The 25,156-nt window shown below is 30.8% G+C and overlaps 3 protein-coding genes across 4 annotated transcripts; 1 reads left to right on the top strand and 2 right to left on the bottom strand.

Annotated features, from left to right (window-relative positions):
* Positions 1-930: 930 nt before the first annotated feature.
* Positions 931-14,948, bottom strand: LOC145759222 (uncharacterized). Of its 2 annotated transcripts, XM_082572996.1 has the most exons (25): positions 14,822-14,948; positions 12,139-12,215; positions 11,687-11,850; positions 11,139-11,191; positions 10,540-10,755; positions 9,689-9,831; positions 9,035-9,149; positions 8,598-8,680; positions 7,979-8,199; positions 7,559-7,686; positions 7,061-7,186; positions 6,844-6,940; positions 6,320-6,490; positions 5,773-5,895; positions 5,338-5,442; positions 4,699-4,956; positions 4,184-4,306; positions 3,805-3,918; positions 3,500-3,696; positions 3,065-3,220; positions 2,793-3,006; positions 2,250-2,433; positions 1,696-1,926; positions 1,443-1,623; positions 931-1,102 (listed from the first exon to the last, which is right to left on the bottom strand). In XM_082572996.1, exons 3-25 carry the CDS (start codon positions 11,698-11,700, stop codon positions 960-962), a joined length of 3,396 nt encoding a protein of 1,131 aa, XP_082429122.1. In that variant the 5' UTR covers positions 11,701-11,850; positions 12,139-12,215; positions 14,822-14,948; the 3' UTR covers positions 931-959. The 2 variants fall into 2 exon arrangements, with proteins under 2 accessions (XP_082429122.1, XP_082429123.1); XM_082572997.1 differs by lacking the exon at positions 12,139-12,215 and having other exon boundaries at positions 14,822-14,923.
* LOC145759223 (gelsolin-like) lies at positions 14,206-23,108 on the top strand. The gene is made up of 16 exons (XM_082572998.1): positions 14,206-14,263; positions 14,834-14,978; positions 16,514-16,668; positions 17,128-17,292; positions 17,512-17,649; positions 17,760-17,861; positions 18,308-18,449; positions 19,128-19,271; positions 19,632-19,792; positions 19,933-20,160; positions 20,291-20,412; positions 20,604-20,737; positions 21,143-21,294; positions 21,630-21,780; positions 22,186-22,334; positions 22,608-23,108. Exons 1-16 carry the CDS (start codon positions 14,246-14,248, stop codon positions 22,632-22,634), a joined length of 2,133 nt encoding a protein of 710 aa, XP_082429124.1. The 5' UTR covers positions 14,206-14,245; the 3' UTR covers positions 22,635-23,108.
* Positions 23,042-24,566, bottom strand: LOC145759224 (protein arginine N-methyltransferase 5-like). The gene has a single exon (XM_082572999.1). It carries the CDS (start codon positions 24,564-24,566, stop codon positions 23,136-23,138), a length of 1,431 nt encoding a protein of 476 aa, XP_082429125.1. The 3' UTR covers positions 23,042-23,135.
* Between the last annotated feature and the right edge of the window lie 590 nt (positions 24,567-25,156).

Genomic DNA, 25,156 nt, shown 5'->3' with positions numbered 1-25,156 from the left:
AAATCCAATAATTCATCCATTTGTTAGATTACACATGAATCTAGCGTCCTCACAAACAACATTTCATATTCTCTATTTAAACAACCTATTTGCCAAAAACAAAATCCATATTTTAGATAACTTACACAACTTTTAAAGTAGCTCTGCACAATGAGTATAAAAATTTTAAACAAAACTGGTACAATTACAACAGTTCTACATCATAAAACAACTTTTTGTTCTATACTAATTCTTTTAAAAAAACTTTTAACCTAAGACAAGTAGGCTGTTGTGCAAAACCACGTGTTAAAAAACCTGCACAGGAATTAGTAATCAAAGGTTTTCTTTTACTCCTTAAGCTGCAATTTGATTTTAAATTTGTTTACAATAATTTGTTCTCGTTGTAAAACATACAAGTTTTGGTCTTAGTGAGGTTTAACTATTAATACTGCATAACCTCTTTAAAATTAATGTAATACACTCCCTTTCAACAAAGAGTAAAAGGAAGTTTAAACTTTTAAACCTAACTTTACCCTTCTTTAAAGTATATCAAGTAGAGCAAATTAAATTGGAATTTTCACATATCAGTTACACCTATTGTTTCAAACTACATATTTTTTGCAAGGTGTTGTATGGGCACTTTGTAGGGGGTGTAATTATAGTTCAAAAGGGTTAATGGGTTCAAAATGTTGTCAGTATTAAAAATTAGGGTAATTTACCTAACTGGCTACTTTTTAAGTTTTTAGGTAGCCCCTAAGGGGTTGTGTTTCTACACTAACTAATACTGGGTAGAAATCATTACCCCAAAAAGTGGCCCCAACATTTTACAAGAGGGCATTATGATAAAGGGTCGTATAACGCCCCACTTGCCCAGCCTTTACACAAAAAATCACCATACCAATTCACGAAAACTTTTTAATTTTCTAAACTAAAATTACATTAATTGCGAACAAAAAGTATGTGTTACGATAACACATTTCTTAACCAGTGTTCTTACGGTAAGAACAATACAACGACACAGACACAAACACAAGTAAAATGATTATCACTCCAACTAAAGAACCAAGAATAATCATAAGTGAAAAATGAATGCTTTTGTTCTGTGCGTTTCCCAACTTTGCTTCTAAAAAATATGAATATTTAATGAAATTATTCAGAGTTAAAATTTTTGGAATTTATTTACAATTTTTTTTCAACCAAATATGTTATAATTTTTATAAATAGCAGTGTTGGTTAAAACACTGAGATTTACTTTATAAGGTTTTAAGTTCGATCCCCACTGTTTACTTTGTAAATGGTATCTGCAATACAACCTTTAGCCAAGCCAACAACCTATTTGCAAATTAATTATCGGACAATTATTATCAACAACTTGAGACTGGTTTGGGGTAAAAAATGTTACTCTACGCTTAGGCTGTGAAGTCAAAACATAAATTTCAATAATATCTTAAAGTTTTACTTGCCTTTTATAATAATTTTTTTCTTCTTGATATCGAAATCCTCAGTGTTATTATACTGGGGAGCAGGTATGATGAAAATTGGACCAAAGATTTGCTCATTGGCTGATCTCTTAAAGTTAGTCGACAAAGAGCGTTTGCCAACTTTTACCGAGTTACATTGGAGACCAGATGATGATGTACATTCCTAATGTTGTAAAAACAGAAAAAGTTGTAAAGTATCTTTATTAAATTGGTGACAAAAAATGTTTTTTCTTACCGTTGGTGTTGAAGGACAAATCTTAAGTTTAGCATGTAAATAGATAGTTGTACAAGCTAGAAGCCGGTGAACCTTGAAGGTCACACAGGTTGCAGTGGATGACCTTGACACAGTGCCGAGCAGCTGGCTCGTAGCACAACCATCTGTGACCACTGCTACTGTATTGGTGGCAGATGCAACATCATCACAGGAGATAAAGAAATGGTCCAAAACAATTGGTTGGCTAGGATTCTTTCATTACAAGTTGAAATAATTTGAGATTTATAAAAAATTGCAAATTTTACAGCAGTATAGTAATAATTAAGATTACTCAAAATTATGTATATATGATGTAACTTTGTGGACAATTTTTATGTCCTACAAAAAAAACCGCCATTTGTGGTGTGCAGGTAAATTCATACTGGCAAATATTAGTTAAAAGTTGCGACCATATTACAACAATTGAAATCCAAACCATAGGGTGGGCTATTAACCAGTTAAAAATAAATACTAATATTGTTAAACAAAATTAAATATTGAAAAGTTAAAAGCTCAGAATTAAAACAGCCTATTACCTGTATGCTAGAAGGTTCAATAATGACATTAATATATTGCCCAATTGTGTAAACAGCCCCTGGTTGTACAAGTAGGTTAGATGGGCAAGTTGAACTACAAGTACCAACATTTTTGCATAGTTGTAATTCCCCTCCATATTGTTTGTTGGTTATTCCTGATATACTACGATCAATGCTGTCAATTCTGTGCAAAATATAAATATAAAAATTAAATATGATTTTGTGTGTTAATATGAAGATAAAAATATACGAAAAAAATTTGTCCTTAATGTGGGAAAGATAACTTTACAGCTTAAACATAGAGTAACATGTATTGCCCTGACCCTGTCTCGAGTTGACTTTGCTAGTTTAAGAAATTATTAATTATATTGGCCCGATAATTAATTCGTTAATCAATTTCGGCTTAGCAGGAGTTTATATCAATTGTAGTGCCTTACTTAAGGGTGCTACAACATGAAAGCAGTGGGGATCAAACCCAGAACCCAATTTATAATTGTTGTAAGCACTACATATATATAAATACAATTAAAACATAGTACTTACATTGGTCTTAGTGAGGTGACAATATCATATGCATGAGTACTGTAGTTACATCTTATAGAAAACACTGGCACCGGAATATCAAACAACAGATGGGAATGCAAGTTGAACCAGACATTATTCACCACTGAAACGTCACCTATTTGTGATGTCATAGATGTGGTTTGACAATCAGTGAATTGACTAGGAATGGTTAGAATATGAAAACCGCCAGACACTAAAAATTAAAATAAATTTAATTTAAATTTATTAAAAAAAAAAAATCTTTCACTTACCTGTTGCTTTGCAGTTATTGGCAGGTTGACTATTTTCGTCTAAACCCAAATAAAAGAAGGCATTAGCACTTGTAGAACCTCCAGTTAACTCCAAATACATTTGATTTGGGATCTTTACTGTTATAAGATCTCTTTCACATATTAACTCTGGTGGAGCTGTGGGGAAAATATATGGGTTTAATTTTAATATAGATATATTTGTATGTCTAAATAAAACTGCCATTTGTGGTGCACAGGTAAATTATCACAAGCAAATATTAGCTGCTAGTTGTGACCGTATTATTACAATTAAAATGTCAACCGGGCAGGCTATTAACTAGTTTAAAACAAAAACACTTTTAAAACTGAACATATAAAATTTCTAGAGCATAAAAAAGTTTTAAACTTACAATAAAGGACAAAAAAATAAACTTATAATAATAAAACTTAACTTACGGATAGTGCATTGCTTTCCCAGAAATCCCTCGCTACTTTCACATATATAACCTTCAGCATGTTGACACGACTCTTTACAAATACAAGGTGCTGTACACGGGCTCGAAGAGCAGGGGTTTTCACCAGTTTTAGACGATATATTGCAGTATGGGCCGGTGTAATCCGTAGTACATTGGCAAATATAATATGGTGCTTTCCTGAAATAAAAACACAATTTTTAAGTATTTTTTAAGTCTAAAATTTAGTCAGTTTAACTTAAGTTTATTCTGAACTTTCAATCCTGAATAGTTTAGTCACAGACTTACAGATTGTTTGGAACACACTGGGTATTGTTTTGGCATAAGTTGGAAGAACATGGATCAGGTATTTTTGAGCAACTGCTTCCAGTAAACCCTTCGGCACAAACACATGTATATCTCCTATAACAATATAAAAGGTTATAGCATACCAAACTATTGTTAAAGGTTTCGTATTAAAGCATAGATTATATAGATACAAAAAAATCAATTATAAAAGCAAATCTAAAAACAATAGTATGTCCAATTTATAGCCCTACAAATTAAACAAAACTCCTGTTTGTGGTGCGCAAAAATTAGATGCAAGTTGTGACCATATTACAACAATTAAAATCCCGACTGTAGGGCTATCGACTAGTAGTTATAGTGTAATAATATTGTAACTTACTCTGTTGATAGTTGTACACAAGTTGCCCCATTTAAACATGGTTTAGGGATGGTGGTACAACTAACAAGCTCCAAACTGCATGTCGAACCATAATATCCCAACACACACTCACAAGCATATGACCTAAGTTGGGGTTGAAAAACATTAATTATAGGATAGGTTAAGTAAACATAATTTTGTATACACTACACCTTTGTATTTAAATTATGAAATGCATTTGACCAATATTAAAAATCAAAAATTAAAAAATTTTAGAGATTTTTCTAGCATGATTTTTTGGTAAATCATAACTACTTGATAATTAATCCACTAAGATTTAGCAGAAGTTTATACCGTTTAGAGCACCATTCTCAAAGACGCTATAGCATGGAAGCAGTAGGGATCAAACCCAGAACGTTATGTAGTAAAGCCAAGTGTTTTGACCACTACACCATAGGCATGATTTAAGGTGTATTGTAAACGAAAATATAAAAAGCCTAGTTTTTGAAAATATGTAGATGCAATACAAGTCTTACCCTGTATTAGGTAAATTCTGACAAGTTCCCCCATTCTGGCATGGACTGGGTAGGCACCTATTTACAAGCTCACAATTATTCCCATAATAAGGTTCAGGACATGAACAAGTGTTTACTCCATTCACTAAAGTACAAGTCCCTTGATTTTGACAATTACATTTCAATTCACTGCAGTCTATGCCAGTATATTGCGGGGTACAAATACAATTTGGTCGATGTAGTTGAGCATTGTAAGCACAAGTCCCTCCATTTAAACATCTATAATAAAAAAACAAAATTTTAATTTTAAAATCAGGTTTAAAAAAAGATACAGAAATATGAATTCTAAGTATGATATATTCGTTAAAACACTTTGCTTTACTACACGAGGTCCTAGGTTCGATCCCCTTCAGCTCTCAGGCTGTAGCGCCCTTGAGTAAGGTGCTATAAATGGTATAAACTCTCGTTAAGCCAAAAACCAATCAGCAGCTTAATAATCGGGCAATTATAATCAATAATATCTTAAAATGACAAAGTCAACTTAAGACTAGGTCAGGATAACAAATGTTACTCTATGTTTAGGTCACGCAATCGACCTTCCCACATCAAATATAATTAAATACAACTTTGAAGGAAAATAGAAAGTAGTTGACAACTTACTTGTACCAGTTATCACAAGGGTGAATATCACAAGTAGGTCCAGTATAAGTATTTGCACAATGACAACTCCCTACCTCTCCATTTGCAACACAAATTCCTCCGTTACTATAAATAGAAATTAATCAGTTGTAATATATAAGGGTAATTTAAGACTAGTTCGGGTGACTAAGCAATTATATATTGTAAACTCTTTATGTAAACTTTAAAAATTAGGACATGTTTTAAATTATAAAATGGATTTTAATATTTTTTCTCATTGCATTAATGTAAAATTCATTCTAAATCTTTTTATTATGTTATTATTGCGCGAGAAACTAATTTAAAAAAGGGAAAAAACAGTATAATTAGTTTTTTAGTTTTCCTATCACATAGTTAATTGAACAGTTTAAATTTTTACTGTTACAAGAGCATAAAAAACTTAAATATTTAACTTACTTGCAAACTACATTAGCACATGGATTAACTTGTCCAGTACAAGTAGGAGGGACTCCCCCTTCATTGAGACAAACACAGACTGCTTCACCATTTAGTTTTAACACACAAGTCCCATGAGGTCGACTGTAACAAAAAGATTTTCAATGTAATAAAATAAGGTGTTTAAATGCTGGGTTGCGAATTACAAGTTATAACAATGATAGGGTTGTAAGGTTGGCCTTCTTATAGAACTGTTTTTGGTATTTATCTATCCCCAATCTGAAAAGGTTGAATGCACGACCTCAACATAGAGTAACAACAGTTTCCCTGACCCAGTCTTAAGTTGCCTGTGGCAGTTCAAGATAAATTATAATTGCCCAAAATTATGCTGCTGATTAAGTGCTGACTTAGCAGAAGTTCATACCGTTTATATCATTTTACTTAAGGGCGCTACATCAAGAGAGCAGTGGGAATTAAACCCTCAACCTCATGTGGTGCAGCAAGTGTTCTGACCACTACACCACACTGCCAGTAAATAACCAAACCAAAATATAAACCAAATACTTACTCGCAAGGCAGAGCATCACATGGGTTAACACATTGAGCAGATCCATCAACACCAAGTTTACAAACCAATCCAGTTGGACAATTGTAGTTGACACAAGGTTCGATTCTAGTGTTACAAGTCTGCCCTTCATATCCACTTGGACATAAACAAGTTGCTTGCTGTGTTGAATACCTATAGGAATAGGAATTAGTTAAGTGGCCATGTTATGATATATTATAAATCTTTGTGTAAAAATACTGATTTATTCTATTCTTTTGTATATTTTTATCCTTGATGTGGACAGGTCGACTTCACTACGTAAACATAGAGTAACATTTGTTACCCTGACCCAGTCTCTAGTTGACTTTGCCAGTTTATGATATAGATTATAATTGCCCGATAATCAATTAGTTAAGCTTATACAGTTTGTAGCACCTAACTTAAGAGTGCCACGGCATCAAACCCAAGACCTTATGTAGTAAGGCCAAGTGTCCTTATCATTTCACCACACCATAATTTAAAGTAATGGTAGAAAAACTACTTACCGACAAACTCCACCATTATAACAGTATGGGCATCTATGTTCACATGTTGGCCCAACATAATACTTGGTACACTCACAACTTATAGCTCCAGTATTACCTAAAACATAACAACTTTATTAACTATATTACAAACATGTGTAAACCAAAGACTAGTCTTATATAACAAGTAATTTGGATATTTTAGGTAAACAATGTGGTTAAAATAAAGAGTTTGTACCAGTTTTAACACAGCTTCCTCCATTTAAACATGAATTACTCTGACATGATTTTTCGGCGCAAATATAAGTGTTCCCATTAGGTTGACATATTGTGTAAGATGGACAGGAGTTCAAACCACATGGATCTTAAAAAAAGTTTTAATTTAATATACATTTTATAATAGAAAAAAATTAGTAGATCTTTAGAGGCATTATAAGCATTTTAAAATTAGTAGAGGCATTATAAGCATTTTAATGGCAGATACCATAGGGTTATTTAAAAAATTCTGCTACCTATAAGGGGCCAAGCGGAAAAAAATAGGTTAAAAAATAAAATAACTTTATATTGCTATAAAGTTGGCCTTAAAAAGATCTTTAGATCCTAGTAAAAAAAAAGCATAAGCCGCTAAAACAAAAAAAACAAAAAAAAAGGCAACTTTTATTAGGCAGTAAAGTCAGCCTTCTCTCATATAAACGTAATTTTAATAAAGTATAACAATAAACAATAAAAAACAAACCTAATGTAGTGCATAAAGGTCCTGTATAGGGCTGTATACAATGACAAGCTGCTATTAGGTTTTGTAGATAACAAATTCCATTGTTCTTGCATGGGTTAGGAATGCAAACATCACAACCATACTCTGGTCTTTAAAACAAGTAAACAGGCAATTTTAGTTGGATTATATTAACATAGTTGAAATTTATGATTTGGTTTTAATTTAAGCTTGGAATCAAACCTAAGACCTAGCAGTGGGGATTAAACCGAAAACCTTATAGTGATATTTAAACCTAAGACCTAACAGTTGGGATCAAACCGAAAACCTTATAGTGATATTTAAACCTAAGACCTAGCACTAGGAATCAAACCTAAGATCTTAGGTCTAAAATTCTCAATGGCCTTACTACAAACTTTACACAAAAACAACAAAGTTACTTACATAGAAGTTATGGTCTTGTTGATTCTTACAGCAGTTGCCAACTCAAAGTAACTCAACTCAACTAAGTGGTCGCTGGGGTTGCTCACTAAGGATTGAAACCCAAAATCATTGATGCCAACAGACACAACAAATAAATGGAAGTTGTTGTTTGTTAGTTGTTGAACTGATGTACTTAGTTGTTGGGATAAGGTAAGTGGTGATGCAGTTACTATGATTATTATCTGTAAGCACAAAAGCAATATTAATTAATTAGTTTTACAACCTAAACATAGCGTAACATTTGTTACCCAACCCAGTCTCAAGTTGCCTGTGGCAGTTTGGGATATTATTAATTATAACTGCATGATAATTATGCTGCTGATTAAGTGTTGGCTCAGCAGGAGCTTGTACCGTTTATAGCGCCTTACTCAAGGGCGTCACAGCATGAAAGCAGTGGGGATCGAAACCATGACCTCAAGTAGCCAAGTGTACCGCTACACCATGCCATCTTAATATGTGAATTATTGTGTGACACATTATAATACAAACAATAACCAATAACTACAAAAAGTGCACAACATTTTTTAATTTTTGTACATTATAGGACTTGCAAATAAAATCAAAATTTTTACAAACTTACTCTTGGTACATCCCTTACTGGAGGAGTTAAAGTTATCTCAAAAGCGTTATTCAATATTGGTACCAATTGGAAGGAACCAGAACCTAAAAATACAATAATTTAATATTGCAAAAATTTTCCTAAAAATTTGGTTAACTTTAGGTCTTGGGTTTGAATGCCAATGACAGACATCACAAATATAACTAAAAATTGTCTAAAATATTTGTTATACCAAATTTTCTCATAAGAGGTCATTATAGCCCTAAATAAAACTGCATTTGTGGTGTGAAGGTAAATTATCGCTGGCAAATATTAGATGTAAGTTGTGAATATTATGACAATTAAAATGCAGTCTGTAGGGCTTGCTATTAACTTGTATAAAAGTATCTAAATTATGTTAATAAAACAACAGCTCAAATTTAGATTTCACATGTTACAACAACTAACAAACATTTTACCCTGTTTTTGCCAGTTATCCAGTGTTAGCTGAATCCTTCTATGACTAACACCTTGCTCCAGAGTAAGTAGAACTAAGACAGGAGAGTTAGAGTCACCTGATACTATAATAGACACCTGAAACAAGAACAAGAATTAAAAAATTTAAAAAATGAAAATTTTCATGTTTTTAACCATTGAATTGGTTTACCAATATATACACCAAAGAGTTTAGTCGACAAAATATATAAATATTTTTTTTGTATATCTTTATCCTCGATGTGGGAAAGTCGAATGCGCGAATAAAACATAGAGTAACACCAGTTACTCCGACCCAGTCTCGAGTTGCCTGTGGCAGTTTGGAATATTATAGATTATAATTGCCCGATAATTATACTGCTGATTAAGTGATAGCGCCTTACTCAAGGGCGCTACAGCATGAGATCGGTGGGGATTAAACCCACGACCTCATGTGTGGTGTAGCAAGTGTTCTTACCACTACCCCACGCTGCCAGTAATATATGTGTGTATGTCCAATTTATAAGTCTACAAAAAACACCACTTGTGGTGAGTAAATTAGCACAGACAAAAAAGTTCTTACCATATTACGACAATTTGCCGACAGTAATGCAGACTTGTTTAAACTAATGATTAATATAATATAGAAAACATCTTACTCTTGTCTTAGCGGCTTCCACATCAAATATCTTCAAAGTTGTTTTAATAAATTCTTTAACTTGAGGTATAGCCTTAAATGGAACATGGACGCCTACATCGACCAAGAATAATAAATCCAGTTCTTTATGGGCAACCACACAGTCTAAAAACAAGAAGGATTAATTCAAATATTTTACTTAAATTTGGTTTTAAAATTGCTTTAAAAATTATAGAAAAAGCATTTTACTTTTGTCAAATAATAGCTCAATTATTTTGGTAAATTACAAAAGTTACAGCCTTTTCCTAATACATTTTTTTTATGAATGCGATGAAAATTAAAATAAAGACCTCTAGTAGCGTAATATTTTATCAAACATTTTGATATTATCAAGACATTGCTAGAGTTACGACCTATTATTTTATGAATTTTGCTATGGATTTAATGGAAGTCAAACCAAAGACCTCTAGTAGCTAAAAAAGTTTGAAATATAATTAAAGATTTTAATATTATCAAGATATTGCCAGAGTTATAACATACTATTAAAAAAAGGTTCCATGGAAACAAATAGAATCAAACTAAGGAACCTCTAGTTTACATTTTATAACCTTTCCAAATGTCAAAATTTACGAAAATAAAAATTTTAAGCAATTTAAAATCATTTTAAAGCAACTACTTTATAAACTAGCCCAAACATTTAACTTTTAATGCAAGTTTGAAAAATATACAGTGGGTATCAAACCGGGGACCTTTAGTTTAAAATCAGAGACCTGTAATTTAAAATTACTTTCAAGAAACTGTTTTAAAAAATAATATAAAAATCCTTTTTTTTTAATTACAATAAAATTTTGCCAAAATATTTTGACAACTTACCTCCTGGTTGGGGTCCTCTTCCTAAAATCTCATCCGCATAAAGTCTCCTTGCATCAGGTCCTCCAGGACTCCTTGCTCTTGTTAAATCATCATCCATCATGATGTCATAACTCCTCGTTGTCATGGCATCCTCGTCATCATCTCCAACCTCTTCACCTGATCCATTTTCATACCAACCATCTTTTGTTCTAGAATCCCGATCCGGATTATTACATTCTAGTAAAAAAAAATTTTTAAATAAAAAATGATTAACAAAATAAAATAAAGATGAAATAAGGTTTAAGTTCGATCCTGACTGCTTCTGTATCAAAAAATCCTTAACAAAGTAAGGGTTAACAAACCATTAAAAGATTAAAAAAGGGTAATAGTCAGCATTGTGGTGTAATGGTCAGAACACTTGTGTCTTTACTACATAAGGTCCGGGGTTCAATTCTCACTGCTCTTATTCTATAATGCCCTTAAGACGCAATATAAATTTTTGCTAAGCCAAAAATTAATCAGCAGCATCATTGTTGGGCAAAAATAAATTATTACAAAAAACTGCCAACTTTTTCACAATAAGAATAAATAAATAAAAGAAAAAATAAAATTTAACTCACCTGAAAAATTGACCGACACCAACCCCAACACCAAACAAAACACCAGAAAAAAACTAAAAATAAACTTAAATATAAAAATCACATTTATTTTATAGTCTTAGGTTAGTTATAGTTCTATGTCTTACTTAAGCATCACATTTATCACATTTTTTAACTTGTTTAAAATCTGTAATTATTTGTATTTCAATATCTTACTTTGTTATAAATTTCATGTAATAACAATTATTTTAATAAAACAACTCAATAAAATGCCGGAATAACTTTGTAATAACTAAATACTAGTAGAATACGAACTTTTGAAATAAACTCCTAAAAAAGTTACTTTAATTTTCTTAGAATTTTCTTAGAATATTCTTAAAAATATATTAATATTATTTTTTATATAAAATTAAACATTAAAATACAAAACATTATAAAAATCTATTTTTTACTTAATAATTGCTTAACGTAGTCAATATAATGTTAATAATATACTACCTTAAATGTATAACAAAAAAATAACAAAAAATTCCTTTTAAAAAAAGGAAAAAAATTGAAATTCCACTAACCTATTCCTTTCCATTGTCACCGAACAATGAACTAAAATGAGCACGTGTTTAGGTCAATTTTAAACTCTGGAATGCCATCCAATCAACGCCGAGCGAGGATTCCATACCACGTGGACGGCTTAAGGCGAAATAACCCTTCGACAACCATTAACAAGTTTCAAGGCCTAAATAAAAGGGAAAATAAGAGTCTAAAATGTGAAAGGGTGTCTATATAAATATATATAAAAACTATAGCGGGGTGTTTTATATTTAGTTTTTTAGATTTAAACGAAGAAAAAAAAATAAATTAACGTTTTTTTGTTCATCAATTATGTAAACTACACCTAATTAATAACAACAGTTGCGTAGAAAAAATTAACTACGATTTTTTGCAAAAAAACTTTGCGCAAAATATTTTAAGTAAAAGTCTCAGAAATCAGCAGATAGATTAATGTTTAAGATTTTTAAATTACGTAGAAGAGGTGGTAAGTGACGTCACTTCCTTAAATACGTTTCAAAACATCCGGTTTAAGAACTCAAAACATTGAAACTGTGTTAAAAGAAAACATTAGTTAGTTTGAATGATTATTTAGATTTTTTATTTATTTATTTATTTTGGTTTTTCGCGCATTGATAAAAGTAAATAATAAATACGATATACAATTAATATTACAACAATGCGACCGGAAAAAATGCCAAAATCAATTAAATGATTTAAAACATGCCAGAGATTACATTTAGACTAATTAAAAAGAGTTGAGAATTTTGCCTTTTTTGAATTTTGCCTTTTTTAGCGTAGTTTTAAATGCAGTTTAATAACAATTAAATAAAAAAGTAAATACTTAAAAATCTACAATATTTACTTAAATATTAGTCAAATACTTAAGTATTTAAATTAGCCGCAAATTTAAAACTTGAATAGCATGTTTTAAAGGTATTTTCCATACAAATTTTGAGGGCTATTATACAAAAACAATGAAAATATAAACAAAACACGAAGTAGTCACGTGGTTATTTTGGGTAAATATGACATCATTATTTCCTGTATCGGTTGCTTAAAGAAAAAATTAAATTAAGTTTTCAAATCAGCGATTTTGTAAAAAAAAAACAAAGTTAGAGCTTTTGTAAAGGCGGAAAGTTAGATTAGTCATATTGGTTTGTATAATTTGGGGCGTTTATATCAACATTTGCTGGATTACATTATCAGAAATAGGCTTAAGTTAAGAAAAAAACCAAAACCTTGTCAAAAAAATTACCGAAAAGTTACAAGTCTCACGTCTGACTTTTTACGCCGTAGATAAAATGATAATGACGTCATAAATTGAAGAGACCTTTGCCTTTTTCGTTTCGGTAATTGATTCTCTTTTTGCTGTTTAAGCCGGGTCGATAAATAAAACCTTTTTGTTTTAATTTAGTACCAGACTGCCAGACATTAAGATAAACTAATTTCAACGCTTAACAAGAAAGAAATAGGCGTTTTTAACAAGATATTCAAACTTAAATAGGTTTAAAATTGTTACAAAATCGTGATAACGTAACAAGAAAAGAAAAAGGGGAAAAATAAGCTTAAAAAACAACTTTTTTTGACGTTCTAACGCGTACTAGTCTACGTAAAAACGTAAAGTTCAACTTATATTTTGATACCAAACATAATCAGATAACCTCTTAGTTAGTATAAGATTTTAATGTCAAATGTATTTGGTTTAATGTTAAATTTATCAATATCTTTTAAGCAGTAAATGTTAGGTTAAAATAGCCTTAAGGCTATAGAATATAAATATGCGTAGGCACGTAAAAAACTCGATATTTAATAAGTAGACAGAGAACAGGCAGACGTATACATAAAACTTTAAATATATTGGTTAAATTATTAAAGTTAGAAACAGTGTAAAATAGTGGGGTAAAAATTGGCATTTTTTAAAAATATTTTTTTTTTATTAAATTAAAATTAATTAGCATAAATGTTACAGACGATTGAATATGTAAATGTTAAAGCATATCATCCGCATTTAAATGACAAATTGTTTTTTAACAACATTTTCATGTTTACATACCAAAGATTTAACATATTTTTAAATTAAATAAACCACTGCCAGTATGTTCTCAAGTAAAGTAACAGAATTACTTATATATTCACTATAGCGTAACAACATAATAAGATTTTTAAAGTTTACGGTTTATAAAGTGATATGATCAGATGATTCATGTTTTTAACATGGGTTAAACCCAGATTAATGCGCTATTTTTTAAGGGAGAAAAAAAAATTTTTTTTTATTATTTTTTGTAGAATAACAAACGGTTTACCAATATTTTTACTAAAATTTTTTACTAAAAAAATGGCATAATATATTATAGAATCTATATGTAAACATTAACATTTACTACATTAAATTTGGTTAATTTTTTCCGTCGCATTATTGAAATTTTTATTGTATATCTTTTTATTATTATTATCATAAATGCGCGAAAAAACTAAATATAAAAGTCCAACTTTTAAATAAATAAAACTTAACCTATATATGCTATTATTTTATAGAAAAATTGTTTAATTTTTGTTTAAATCAAAAAAGAAACTTAAAAATGAAGCCCAATTTGCAGGTAACATTTTAAAAACTGCATTCAATTTTTTGTGCAGACCAATATACGCCCTTATTTAATAATAAACTATTACGTCATTATACGTTTAATATCAATTCGCTTATTTGGAAATTTTATTAAAATGAGGCCGGGTAAAAATATCAACAATTTTAAAGTTTTGGTAATTACGCTAGTAACGATTTGAAAGCTTAAATGTCAATTTATATGTCAAATATCGGCATTTAAAAGGCTAAGATTTTCCTATATGTTATAGGACAATATATATATGCGTTATTTTTCTTTATATATTTATTTATCCTCGATGTGGGAAGGTCAACTTAACAGCCTAAACATAAGGTAACATTTTTTACCCTGACCCAGTCTCGAGTTGCCTTTGTCAGTTTGGGATATTATAGATTGTATTTACCTATAATTAAGCTGCTGATTAAGTGTTCTCTCAGCAGAAGTTCATACTGTTTATAGTGCCTTACTTAAAGACACTAAAGCTTGGGAGCAGTGGGGATTGAACCCATGATATCATGTAGTTAAACCATATATCATATAAGTATATAAACTAACCTTATATCACAGATATGGAGAATTGAAAACTTTGAGATGGCTCCAGTCGACAAGAGTAGTTTCGGAACTTTCTACAGCGGAGATTCCTACATCGTTCTTAATACTAAGGAAGACCCGAAAAGTGGAAAACTCTCATACGACCTACATATGTGGATAGGTGGGTTAAATTATTAATTATTTATCTTCAATGTGGGAAGGGCGACTCTTTTTTGCCCTAACCCAGTCTCGAGTTGCCTTTGCTAGTTTTGTTTTTTTTTTAGTTCCGCCAGCAGTTAACTTAATGAAATTATAAAATGGAAGCAGCGGGGGTCGAACCCATGACATTGTGGTACAGCATCAATTTTGTTGTGCTTTTTAAACGTTGTTTTACGAATTTTTATAGAAATTTTTAAGTCTGGCGTTATAAATTCAGTAATAATTCTAATAAATAACGCTTTTAACCGATTTTATATCATACAACAAATCGTGAAGTTAAAAAATTTAAAGTTATAGCCCGTTACTAAACCAACTTTCATTTCAACGTTATTTACATTCACCCAAGTTCAGTAAACATTACAGCGTTAAAATGAACGTTAAACTATAAATGATTAATGGTAAAATAACCCTCTTATGTTTAATTTATAAAGCAAAGATTAATGATATTTCTGTTTGCATTTGATAACGCAGGGAGTTTCAAATAAAAAATCGTTAGAATTTAAAATCTAATATTTAAACTTGGATTCTCGAAAAAATAAACACTATATTTATAGAGTACATATAGCCTTATAAACCAAACACTATTGCTGTAATGTAATTGGTTGAAACTAAATTAAAACTCAAGGGAATTAGAAGTTAAATCGATTAAAAGACAGCAGTACATACAAGCCTATTGTGAATATGTGTTTATATGGGTACTTATAACTTATATACGGTTTATATCATGCTGTTTTGCGTAGTTATGCTTATATAAATACAGTGTTCAATTTTTTAATCGTTAACCGAAATTAAAAAAAACGTTATTTTGATTTTTTTTAATTGTTTTGTGTGTACCATATATACCAATTGATTAACGTCTAACAATCTATCAAAGATGCCACATATGCGTCACAAATGCTTTCCTATGATGTCATAATAAAATATATAACCCTATTTTACCTACATTACTAAAATTCATTTCACCGAATGTTGACGCAAAATTTCGAAAACAACATTTTACCGAAATTTAGGGTCAATGTTTAAATGAACTACTACCTTTTTGCAGTTTATATTGTTGCAAACACCACATAAATAATTATAACCAACGCCAAAAAACACAAGTGTTATAGATATACAAAGTTCAACCCAGTATAACCATATTATACCCATGAGACTTACACCGATTCATTAAGTTTTGTGTTTATGTTTATATACAGTATATCTTAATCTAATAAACTAATGTTATTTTGTTGCGGATAGAAAATAAGCGACTTGCATTTTAAATAAGCGACTTGCATTTCATTTTAAATATTATTAATCGTTTTTTTGCGCGCTACCGACGAATTTTTGCCAAGAAAATTACCTAATTAATCTTAATAACATATTAACATTAATAATTAATAGCACTTTAATTTAAATATTAAGAAAGTTGCCTCTACAATAATAAAACCCTTAAAATCACTAAATTTTGGCACAATGTATGACTTCACAACCCCTAACTATGACGTCATATTCCAGGTGAAAAAAGCTCGCAGGACGAGTACGGCGCATGCGCGATCCAAGCGACGTTGTTGGACGACAAATACGATGGACTACCTGTACAATATCGTGAAACGCAAGGATATGAATCCCCGTTGTTTTTGGGCTACTTTAAACCATCATTAAAGACCATGGTAAGTGTGTTATTTTTTGTTTATCCTTAAGGTTTACGTTACGACCTAAACACAGAGTAACAACTGTTACCCGGACCCAGTTTTAAGTTGCCTGTGGCAATTTAGGATATTATAGATTACAATTGCCCGATAAGTAAGCTGCTGATTAAGTGCTGGCTTAGCAGAAGTTCATACCGTTAATATCGCCTTAGTTAAGGGCGCTACAGCATAAGAGCAGTGGGGATCGAACACCGGACCTAATGTAGTGAAGCCAAGTGTTCTGACTACTCCACCAAGCCTATATCAAATAAATAAAAAACCGAAGTGCTAAAATTTAACATTGTTCTATAATGTAATATGCTATCCATAATGCGTAGGCAAGCCTACGATGTATATTAACATAACTTATACCACGCAATTCCGTTAGTATGGAACTTACTAATACTGTAAGCACTGTTAACGTTTGTATATTTACTTTAGTCGGGCGGTGTGGCGTCTGGGTTTACCCATGCAAAAACTAACGACTATAGCACCATCAAGCGGTTGATGTGGGTGCGAGGACGTATGCAAGTTCGAGCTGACGAACAACCGATGGAATGGGATAGTCTGAACCAATCAGATTGCTTTATTTTTGACATGGGTCACGTGAGTAAATTGTAACGTAATTTTTAAGTTTTGGTGAAATTAAAAGCAGCAAAAATTACAAACTTTTTTAAAACTTTTCCAAAATAATTTACTTGCGCACCACAAAAAAAGTTTTATTTCTTATAATTCTTATAAGGGCTCTATTATTTATAAATTGCATTAAAATACTAACTAGCCCAACACAACTGCCATTTTTAATATTTGACCTTATTTTGACAGGACATTTACGTTTGGTGTGGGGCTAAGAGTAACAAGTTTGAACAACTGAAAGCAAAGATGGTGGCAAACGCTATAGACAACGATGAAAGAGCAGGAAGAGCAAAAGTTAAAGATATTGCTGCTTCCAATACCAAAGCAGTAAGTGACAATTTTAAGGCTTTGTAATAAACCTTTTTTAAGCGGTTGTTACACTTTTAATAGGTCATATATTTTAAAGTAAACAATGTTTTTTTATGTACTTACTTTAGTTGGAGCAATTTCTCGGTAAATATCCCGGATCAATTGCTGAAGGAGTACCGGAAGCTTCTGGAAGATCCAGGTCCACTGTCAAGTCCACAAACTCTGTGAAGGTGAGTTTAATGATGTCATATCGTCTTGTGATGTCACATTAATTGATTGTCTGTCAATTAAAAAAATAGTTTAATTTTTTCCCTTTTTTTAGATTTTTAACAGACAGATTTAATTTAAGTTTTAAAAAGACTTTTAAAGAATTAAATTAGAAAAAAGCAGTTTTAATGAATTTAAAAGTTTAAACTATGGCACTTTACTTAATTCCTAAATTAGTTTTAATAAAAAAAAATTTACGCATCATTAGTTACAAAGAAAATTTTAACATTTTAAAATTGTAGACTCTTTAAATTCCAGTTTATGCAAATTTTTCTAATTAAAATGATAAAATATTTACAAAAATTTTCAAACTTTAAAGCATGCTAATTTGCTAATTAAATTTGTATTTTATTATTAAAATTATTTCTAATTTTACCCCTACCTTATAACAACCATGTTGAACTTAAAGCTTCTCCAAGTATCTGATGACAGTGGCAGAATGGTGACATCATTAGTCTCAAGCCAGACTCCATTTGACCAGAAGGACTTGGATGAAACAAATATGTTTCTTATTTGTAATAAAGATGCTGCTCAGATCTTTATATGGAAAGGTAAACTGTTCCTACAAAGTAAATAAAAGGGTAAAAGAATATGATAAAGTTTAAAACTAAAAATTAGGTTTTCAATAATGCATAAGGTCTTGGGTTCAATCCCCACTGCTCCAATGTTGTAACACTCTTGAGTAAGGCGCTATAAACGGTATGAACTTCTGGCTAAGCCAACACTTAATCAGCAGCTTAATTATCGAGCAATTATAATCTATAACATCCCAAACTGCCAAAGGCAACTTGGGACTGGGTCGGGGTAACAAATGTTACTCTTTGTTAAGGCTGTGAAGTCGGCCTTTCTACTTCAAAAACAAATTATTGACAATAATATTGGTCTATACATTAATATAGAGCTAACAAATTAAGTCGCACAAATTTAAATTAAAAGTAAAATAGAATTTAATACAGACCCATGATTTATAAATGATTAAACATTCAACTTTTCTCTATATACAAGTAACTGTGTTTACTTAAACCATTCAGTGCATGTAATACAAGGTTTCTTAACTTATGACACAATCCTAATGGTTTTAAACCTGTTTAATTAAACTTATACCCTTTTAAGTCAAACAAACATAAAATAAAACTAGTACTAACAAGTATATAACCTTTTTCTTTATAAATGTGGGGATTAATTTGAAGAACTTATGATGTAATAACCACATTTTTATGACATCACAGGTAAAGGAGCTTCTAGAGAGGAGCGCAAAGCAGCGATGCGAACTGCAGATTCATTCATTGAACAAGAAGGACTTCCAAAACATGCTAAAGTTACTGTCATGACACAAAATGCCGAGACTGCTTTGTTTAAGAACATGTTCAAGAGTAAGTCAAACTTTTGCTTGTTTAAAGATTAATAAGGCACTTATATATAAGGTATACCAATGTTGAATTGAAAATAGTATGATGGCATTATTATGTGAAAATTTAGGTCTGGTGACCATGCCATAACATGCTTAAAATCGTTATGTAAATATTAATAATCATGGCATGTTTTAAATCATTAAATTGATATATCTTTCTATTACTTTAATTAATGCTCAAAAAATCTAAAAAGAGGTTTATGAGGAGATGTTTACAAAGGCATTCTATTAAAATTAAGTTAAATTTTGGCAGTGTTTTTCGGACAAAACTTAAGAATAATAAAAGTGGTTGTTTCTTAAATATTAATGTTCTACATCACAGCATGGATTGATGTTGATTCACAGAAGGGATTGGGTGAGGTTTGGTCGATCAACAAGGTCGCAAAAGTTGCCAAAGTTGACTTCGATGCCAGCACCTTGCACACCAAACCTGATCTTGCTGCCAAATATCAACTTCCTGATGCTGGGTCTGGACAAACCCAGGTACGTGATGTCGTTAAAAAGTGATGTCACTATAAGATGATGTCATTGGTAAAAGATGTCTTTAATATATGATGTCATTAACAAGTGATAGAAAAAGTTGTTTAAAAACTTTTTTAAAATAATTTCCCTTACAAATACAGGTTTGGAGGATTGAAGGCAACTCATACAAAGCAGTCGATCGATCAGAGATTGGACAGTTTTACGGTGGAGATTGTTACGTGGTGTTGTACTCGTACCAACCTCGTGGTAGACAGGAATATTTGATTTATTATTGGATTGGAGCAAAAGCTACTGCAGATGAGGTCGCAGCTCTGCCCATTGTTACAATTAAAATTGATAATGATGAATGCAATGGGGCAGCTACCCAGGTGGGTTTCGTGTTCTTAAATTAAAAGAAAAAAAGTTTTTACAGAGTATTGCTAAATAAGTTAGTGCCATTTTTTCAGAGAATTTAAAGATCTTGAGATTATGTGATTAATTTATTGAATTTCGATTTAGATTCGAGTTGTTCAGGGCAAAGAACCCCCTCATATGCTAATGATCTTCGGGGGAAAGCCCCTTATTGTGTACAAAGGGGGTACTTCCAGAAGCGGGGGCCAAACTGAACATGCAAGCACAAGGTATTCAATATTTGGGGTAAATTTTAATATTGGGGGTAAATTTCAAAAATAGGGTAAATTTAAATTTTGGGGTATAAATTTTAAAATTGGGGGTAAATTTCAATGTTTGGGGTGAAGAAAAGGGTAGGTTCTTCGTAAATAAACTCTTGTGGTTGTTAAAAGTAATTCTATTATGACATCACAATCCACAGATTGTTCCATGTGAGGTCAGGCTTCATGGGAAGATGCAGAGCAGTGGAGGTTGATCCGACATCTTCAAATTTAAACTCAAACGACTCGTTCCTTCTTACAACACCAAGTCACTGTTTCTTGTGGAGCGGAAAAGGTAAACAACCGGTTCAACCCAGTTTTATTCATGTTCAATATTTTCCACGCAGGAATTTAGTTGTTTTTATAAGGTATAGACTATAGGGGTGCGCCGACTGACCTTTTTTTGGGTAAAAATCAGCTTGTAATTGTAATTATTATTTTTAATCAGATTGTGATCACGATTTAATCATGTGACCGAAAAATTGGTAACTTTATCGTCCTTAAATTACTAAAAAACTGACCCTGTCTGTAGAATAGTTCTTTTAACTCATTCACACATTTGTTGAAATATTTAACAGTTACATTCAGTACAATTTAAGAGGGGCACTGCGTCGATTTCTGATTACTAGTTTTTATTAGCACATCTCTAGTCAGGCATTTATGCAGTTATTTCTTATCACTAAAACTTGTTATGTTATAGGAGCATCTGATGCTGAAAACAAATCAGCTGGTGATGTTGCTACGGTGATCGGTGCAAAACGACCCTCTAAGATCGAGGAAGAAGGAGAACCAGGGGCATTTTGGGATGCTTTAGGAGGCAAAGGGGATTATAATACTGACCCAAGAATGGAGGTAAGGGTCAAAGGAGTTATGTTTGTTTTTTAATTCTTTTCTTTAAGTAATCTAACTTGCATGATGGATTTTTTATTAATTCTAGTTAATATACTAGTAGCAGATAGCCTGCCCTATTAGCTGCGTTTTAATTGTCATAACATGGTCACAACTCTTAACTAATATTTGTCCACGATAATTTATCCATGCACCACAAATGGTAGTTTTATTTATTCTGTATACCTACAAATTGGATATATATACATAAATCGTCCACTAAGCCCCATTATATATAGACAACTGATTGCTGTTTAAAATTTGCTATGTACAACCAACTAACTGACCTTATATTCTAGGGTGAAGTCAGGCCAGCCAGTTTGTTTGAGTGCTCAGATGCAACAGGAAACTTTAAAGTTGAACAAGTTGTTGGGGATTGGGTTCAGTCGGATCTTAACCAGGATAATGTAATGTTGTTAGATGCATGGACTGCCATCTATGTATGGATCGGTGAGTGGTTAAATTTGTTTTAAAATTAAAATAAAAACAATTGTCAAATTTTAAAATTAATTACCGCTAAATTAATTATAAAAATAGCTAGGATAAATTTATAAAAATATGCCTGGGTTTTTTGGGCATTACCGGAGTCCTTTTTGTTTAAACCAACTTACTTAAGGGCACTTCAAAATAAAAGCAGTGGGAATCAAACATAGGACCTTATGTAGTGAAGCCAAGTGCTTAACCACTAGTCATGTATAATTCTACAATAGTACAGAAGCACTGGGGTTCAAACCAAGGACCTTAGGCAGTGTTTTAGCTACTATGTAGTTTCAAACTATGTAGTTTCAACTACTATGTAGGTTTGCTCTTTATAGGATATATAATAATAACTTACAAGGAAAAATGAACTTACAGGTCGATATTCGAGCCAAAATGAGAAGGATCAAGCCATGAAAGCTGCACAGGATTATTTGGAATCTGATCCAAGTGCCAGAGATAGTTCAACAACCATCATTAAAGTTCAACAAGGAAATGAACCACTCTCATTCAAGGGTTTCTTCCAGGTGAGTTAGGGTTATGTTACCTAAAATATAAAGTTGTATAATTTTAAAAGCTTAGTTAACAACTGTCGTACAGTTGGAATTTAAATTGTCTTGATACGGTCACAACTTGTAACTAATACCTGCACACCACGAATGACAGTTTAATTTATTAATTAGCCCTTTAAATCGGACACACCTATACTACACATTAAATACAGACTATATAAGAGTTTTTAGATCAAAAAGTTGTATTTTATCGTCATTTTTTAACTCTCTTTTTTATTTTTTGAACAGGATTGGGACCACGAGATCTGGGCTTAAGAAGCTTACAAAAATAATCATAAAATTCTATCCATTTACTGTTACAATGTACTACAATAACCAGCAAATTATCAGTGATATTATATGATTTTTATACTTATACTTAACTATTTATGAATAGACAAGTGTTATTTAAAATGGTAATAGCATATACTTATATAAAAAGTCTAATATCTATCTAAAATCACAACATATAGTGTTTTCTATTAGTTTATAATATTAATAATTATTGTTTAATAATTACCCAATTTTTCATGCTGCTATCTGTAAATAAACCTGAAGTGTTGAATTTCAATTTTCATGCATGTTAAAATATAACCAGAATTTCATTAATATTATATCTACTGTGTGTGTTTCATACCTAAATAAACTGTTCAAACAAAACATATTCGGTTAGTTTTCTTAATAGCCTAAGTAAATTTTAAAAAATAACATTTTATATATAGCAAAAAGTGCTTAAATTATACGTCAATAATAGAGAAAAAATACTTATTCAATTTTTTACAAATATAAAGAATGACATAAACCGTCTTTATTATGAATTTCAGATTCCATAATTTTATTATTATGACCTACTAATAACCATTCATACCATAAACTAAAAACTGGTTTACTCACATCAAATATATTATCACTAGTTAAATTTATATTATTTTTTGGGCCAACTTTTTTAAATTTTCGATTTAGTTTTAAAGTTATTTTTAAATTATTTTCAGTTAATGTTATTTTTTCAGTTTCTCTAACAGGGAAAAATGCTGTCACCCAAAAATATGTATTCTGTGTTTTGCATGGCCTTGTGTCAATATAAATATCTTTGTATAATTTCAGGACAAAATAACCGGCAATTCCTGTTAATTCAACATTATTAAAGTCACAATTTAAAATGCTTTTTCCGATTAAATTGTCACAACTTTTAGTGCAAGAGTTTGTATATAGTTTTACTAAGTCAGACAGAACAATTGTATCTTTCGGTAGCCCCAATAAATGCAAACTTTCACAATTATTTGAGTTTTTAAAATAATTGTTTAGAGTTTTAGAGCTAACAGCACAAACATATGTTGTATAAGATTCTGGTATTGAAAACGATAAATTTTTTCCATTTTCTTTTTTCCCAAAAATTTCGACGCAAGTTTCTAGAATTTCTGAACAGAATTCGTTGTCGGCAAAACTACCCAAAAGTTCAGAAACAAACATTGTGATTGGTTTTCTTGTAAACAATTCAACCAATCTGACATTACAGAGCCCATTATTTAAACCATATTTCATTTCATCAGTAGACCTTATTACTATAGGATCATAAACTTTAACTTTTTCCAAATCTTGAAATTTATCTTTCAAAAGTTTGTGAGCATTTTTATTTGCTTCAACAACATGTACAATCCCTTCAAGGTTAAGTTGGGATAAAATATCAACACAATATTCAACAAGTCGGCCTCTACCAGCACCCACCACCATTATTTCAATAACATCGCTTCTACAAGTTGTTTGTTCTTCTAAATTACTTTGAATTTGAGAAATTTTACTAAGTTTTGACTTTTTTGAAGGAATTTCTGATTCTAATGGTAGAATATTAGTTTTTCTAATGTTTGAGTTACAGTTTATACTATTTTTAGAAACAGTTTTCTCTAATGGAGCCTTCTCTTCTAATAGTTGGTATTTAATATTATTATTTTTCATGTCATCAATTTTTTCATCTTTACTAACGTTTTTTCCTTTAGATTTAAGATCTTGTAGAGCACAATATATTGCAGAATAATACAAGTAATACTTTGCCGTATCTTTTTCCATTGAATTATATTCAACAACTGTCATTGGTGGATGGATTGGGCTTTTATTAACCGAAGGAGGTAGCAAACCCTGTCGGTCGATAATACTTTTGTAATCCTTTAAAAATATCTCACGAGCTTGGTCCATATGCTGGTTGTGATTCATGACAATTTAGTAAATTTAAAAAATGTATTTTTTTAAATAAATGTACCTGTAAATAAAACATAAATGAGTTAGAATATTAGGTATTAATAATGATATTAATGGCAAATTTAATTTAGAAAAAGGCAGAAAAAAAATACTATTCTATATTTTACATAATCGAATATACAAAAAAACTTATTTTCTTTCAAATAAACTAAATAAAAATATAGATAAATCTATAAACTTGTTAACTAGAAAGCACTAAAGAAAAATAAAAATCCAACTAAAAAACTAAAACTTAAAATAAAAGTAAAACAAAATAAAATATTTAAAATTTATTATTGGAATGTAAAGGTTTGAAACTTGACAAAGATTAAATAAGAGAAGGCAAAGCACTTTACAATTAAACATATCATAAACTTGTAAAAAAATCTAAAATTAAATTGCACAAATTTAACTCAATAAAATATATTTAAAGCTAAGTAATAGTAAAGGCACTTTAACAAATTTTCAAGAAATTTAAAAAAAAAATAACGAAATACATTCAAAAATCAATTGATAATTAAGAAATAAATTTAAGCTATATTAACAAAGCATTACTAATTAGATTG

The sequence above is a fragment of the Corella eumyota genome, chromosome 7 (assembly GCF_963082875.1).
Source record: "Corella eumyota chromosome 7, kaCorEumy4.1, whole genome shotgun sequence".
NCBI lineage: Eukaryota > Metazoa > Chordata > Ascidiacea > Phlebobranchia > Corellidae > Corella > Corella eumyota.
Note: the sequence above shows the minus strand (reverse complement) of the source record. Positions and strands in the feature narration are given on the sequence as shown.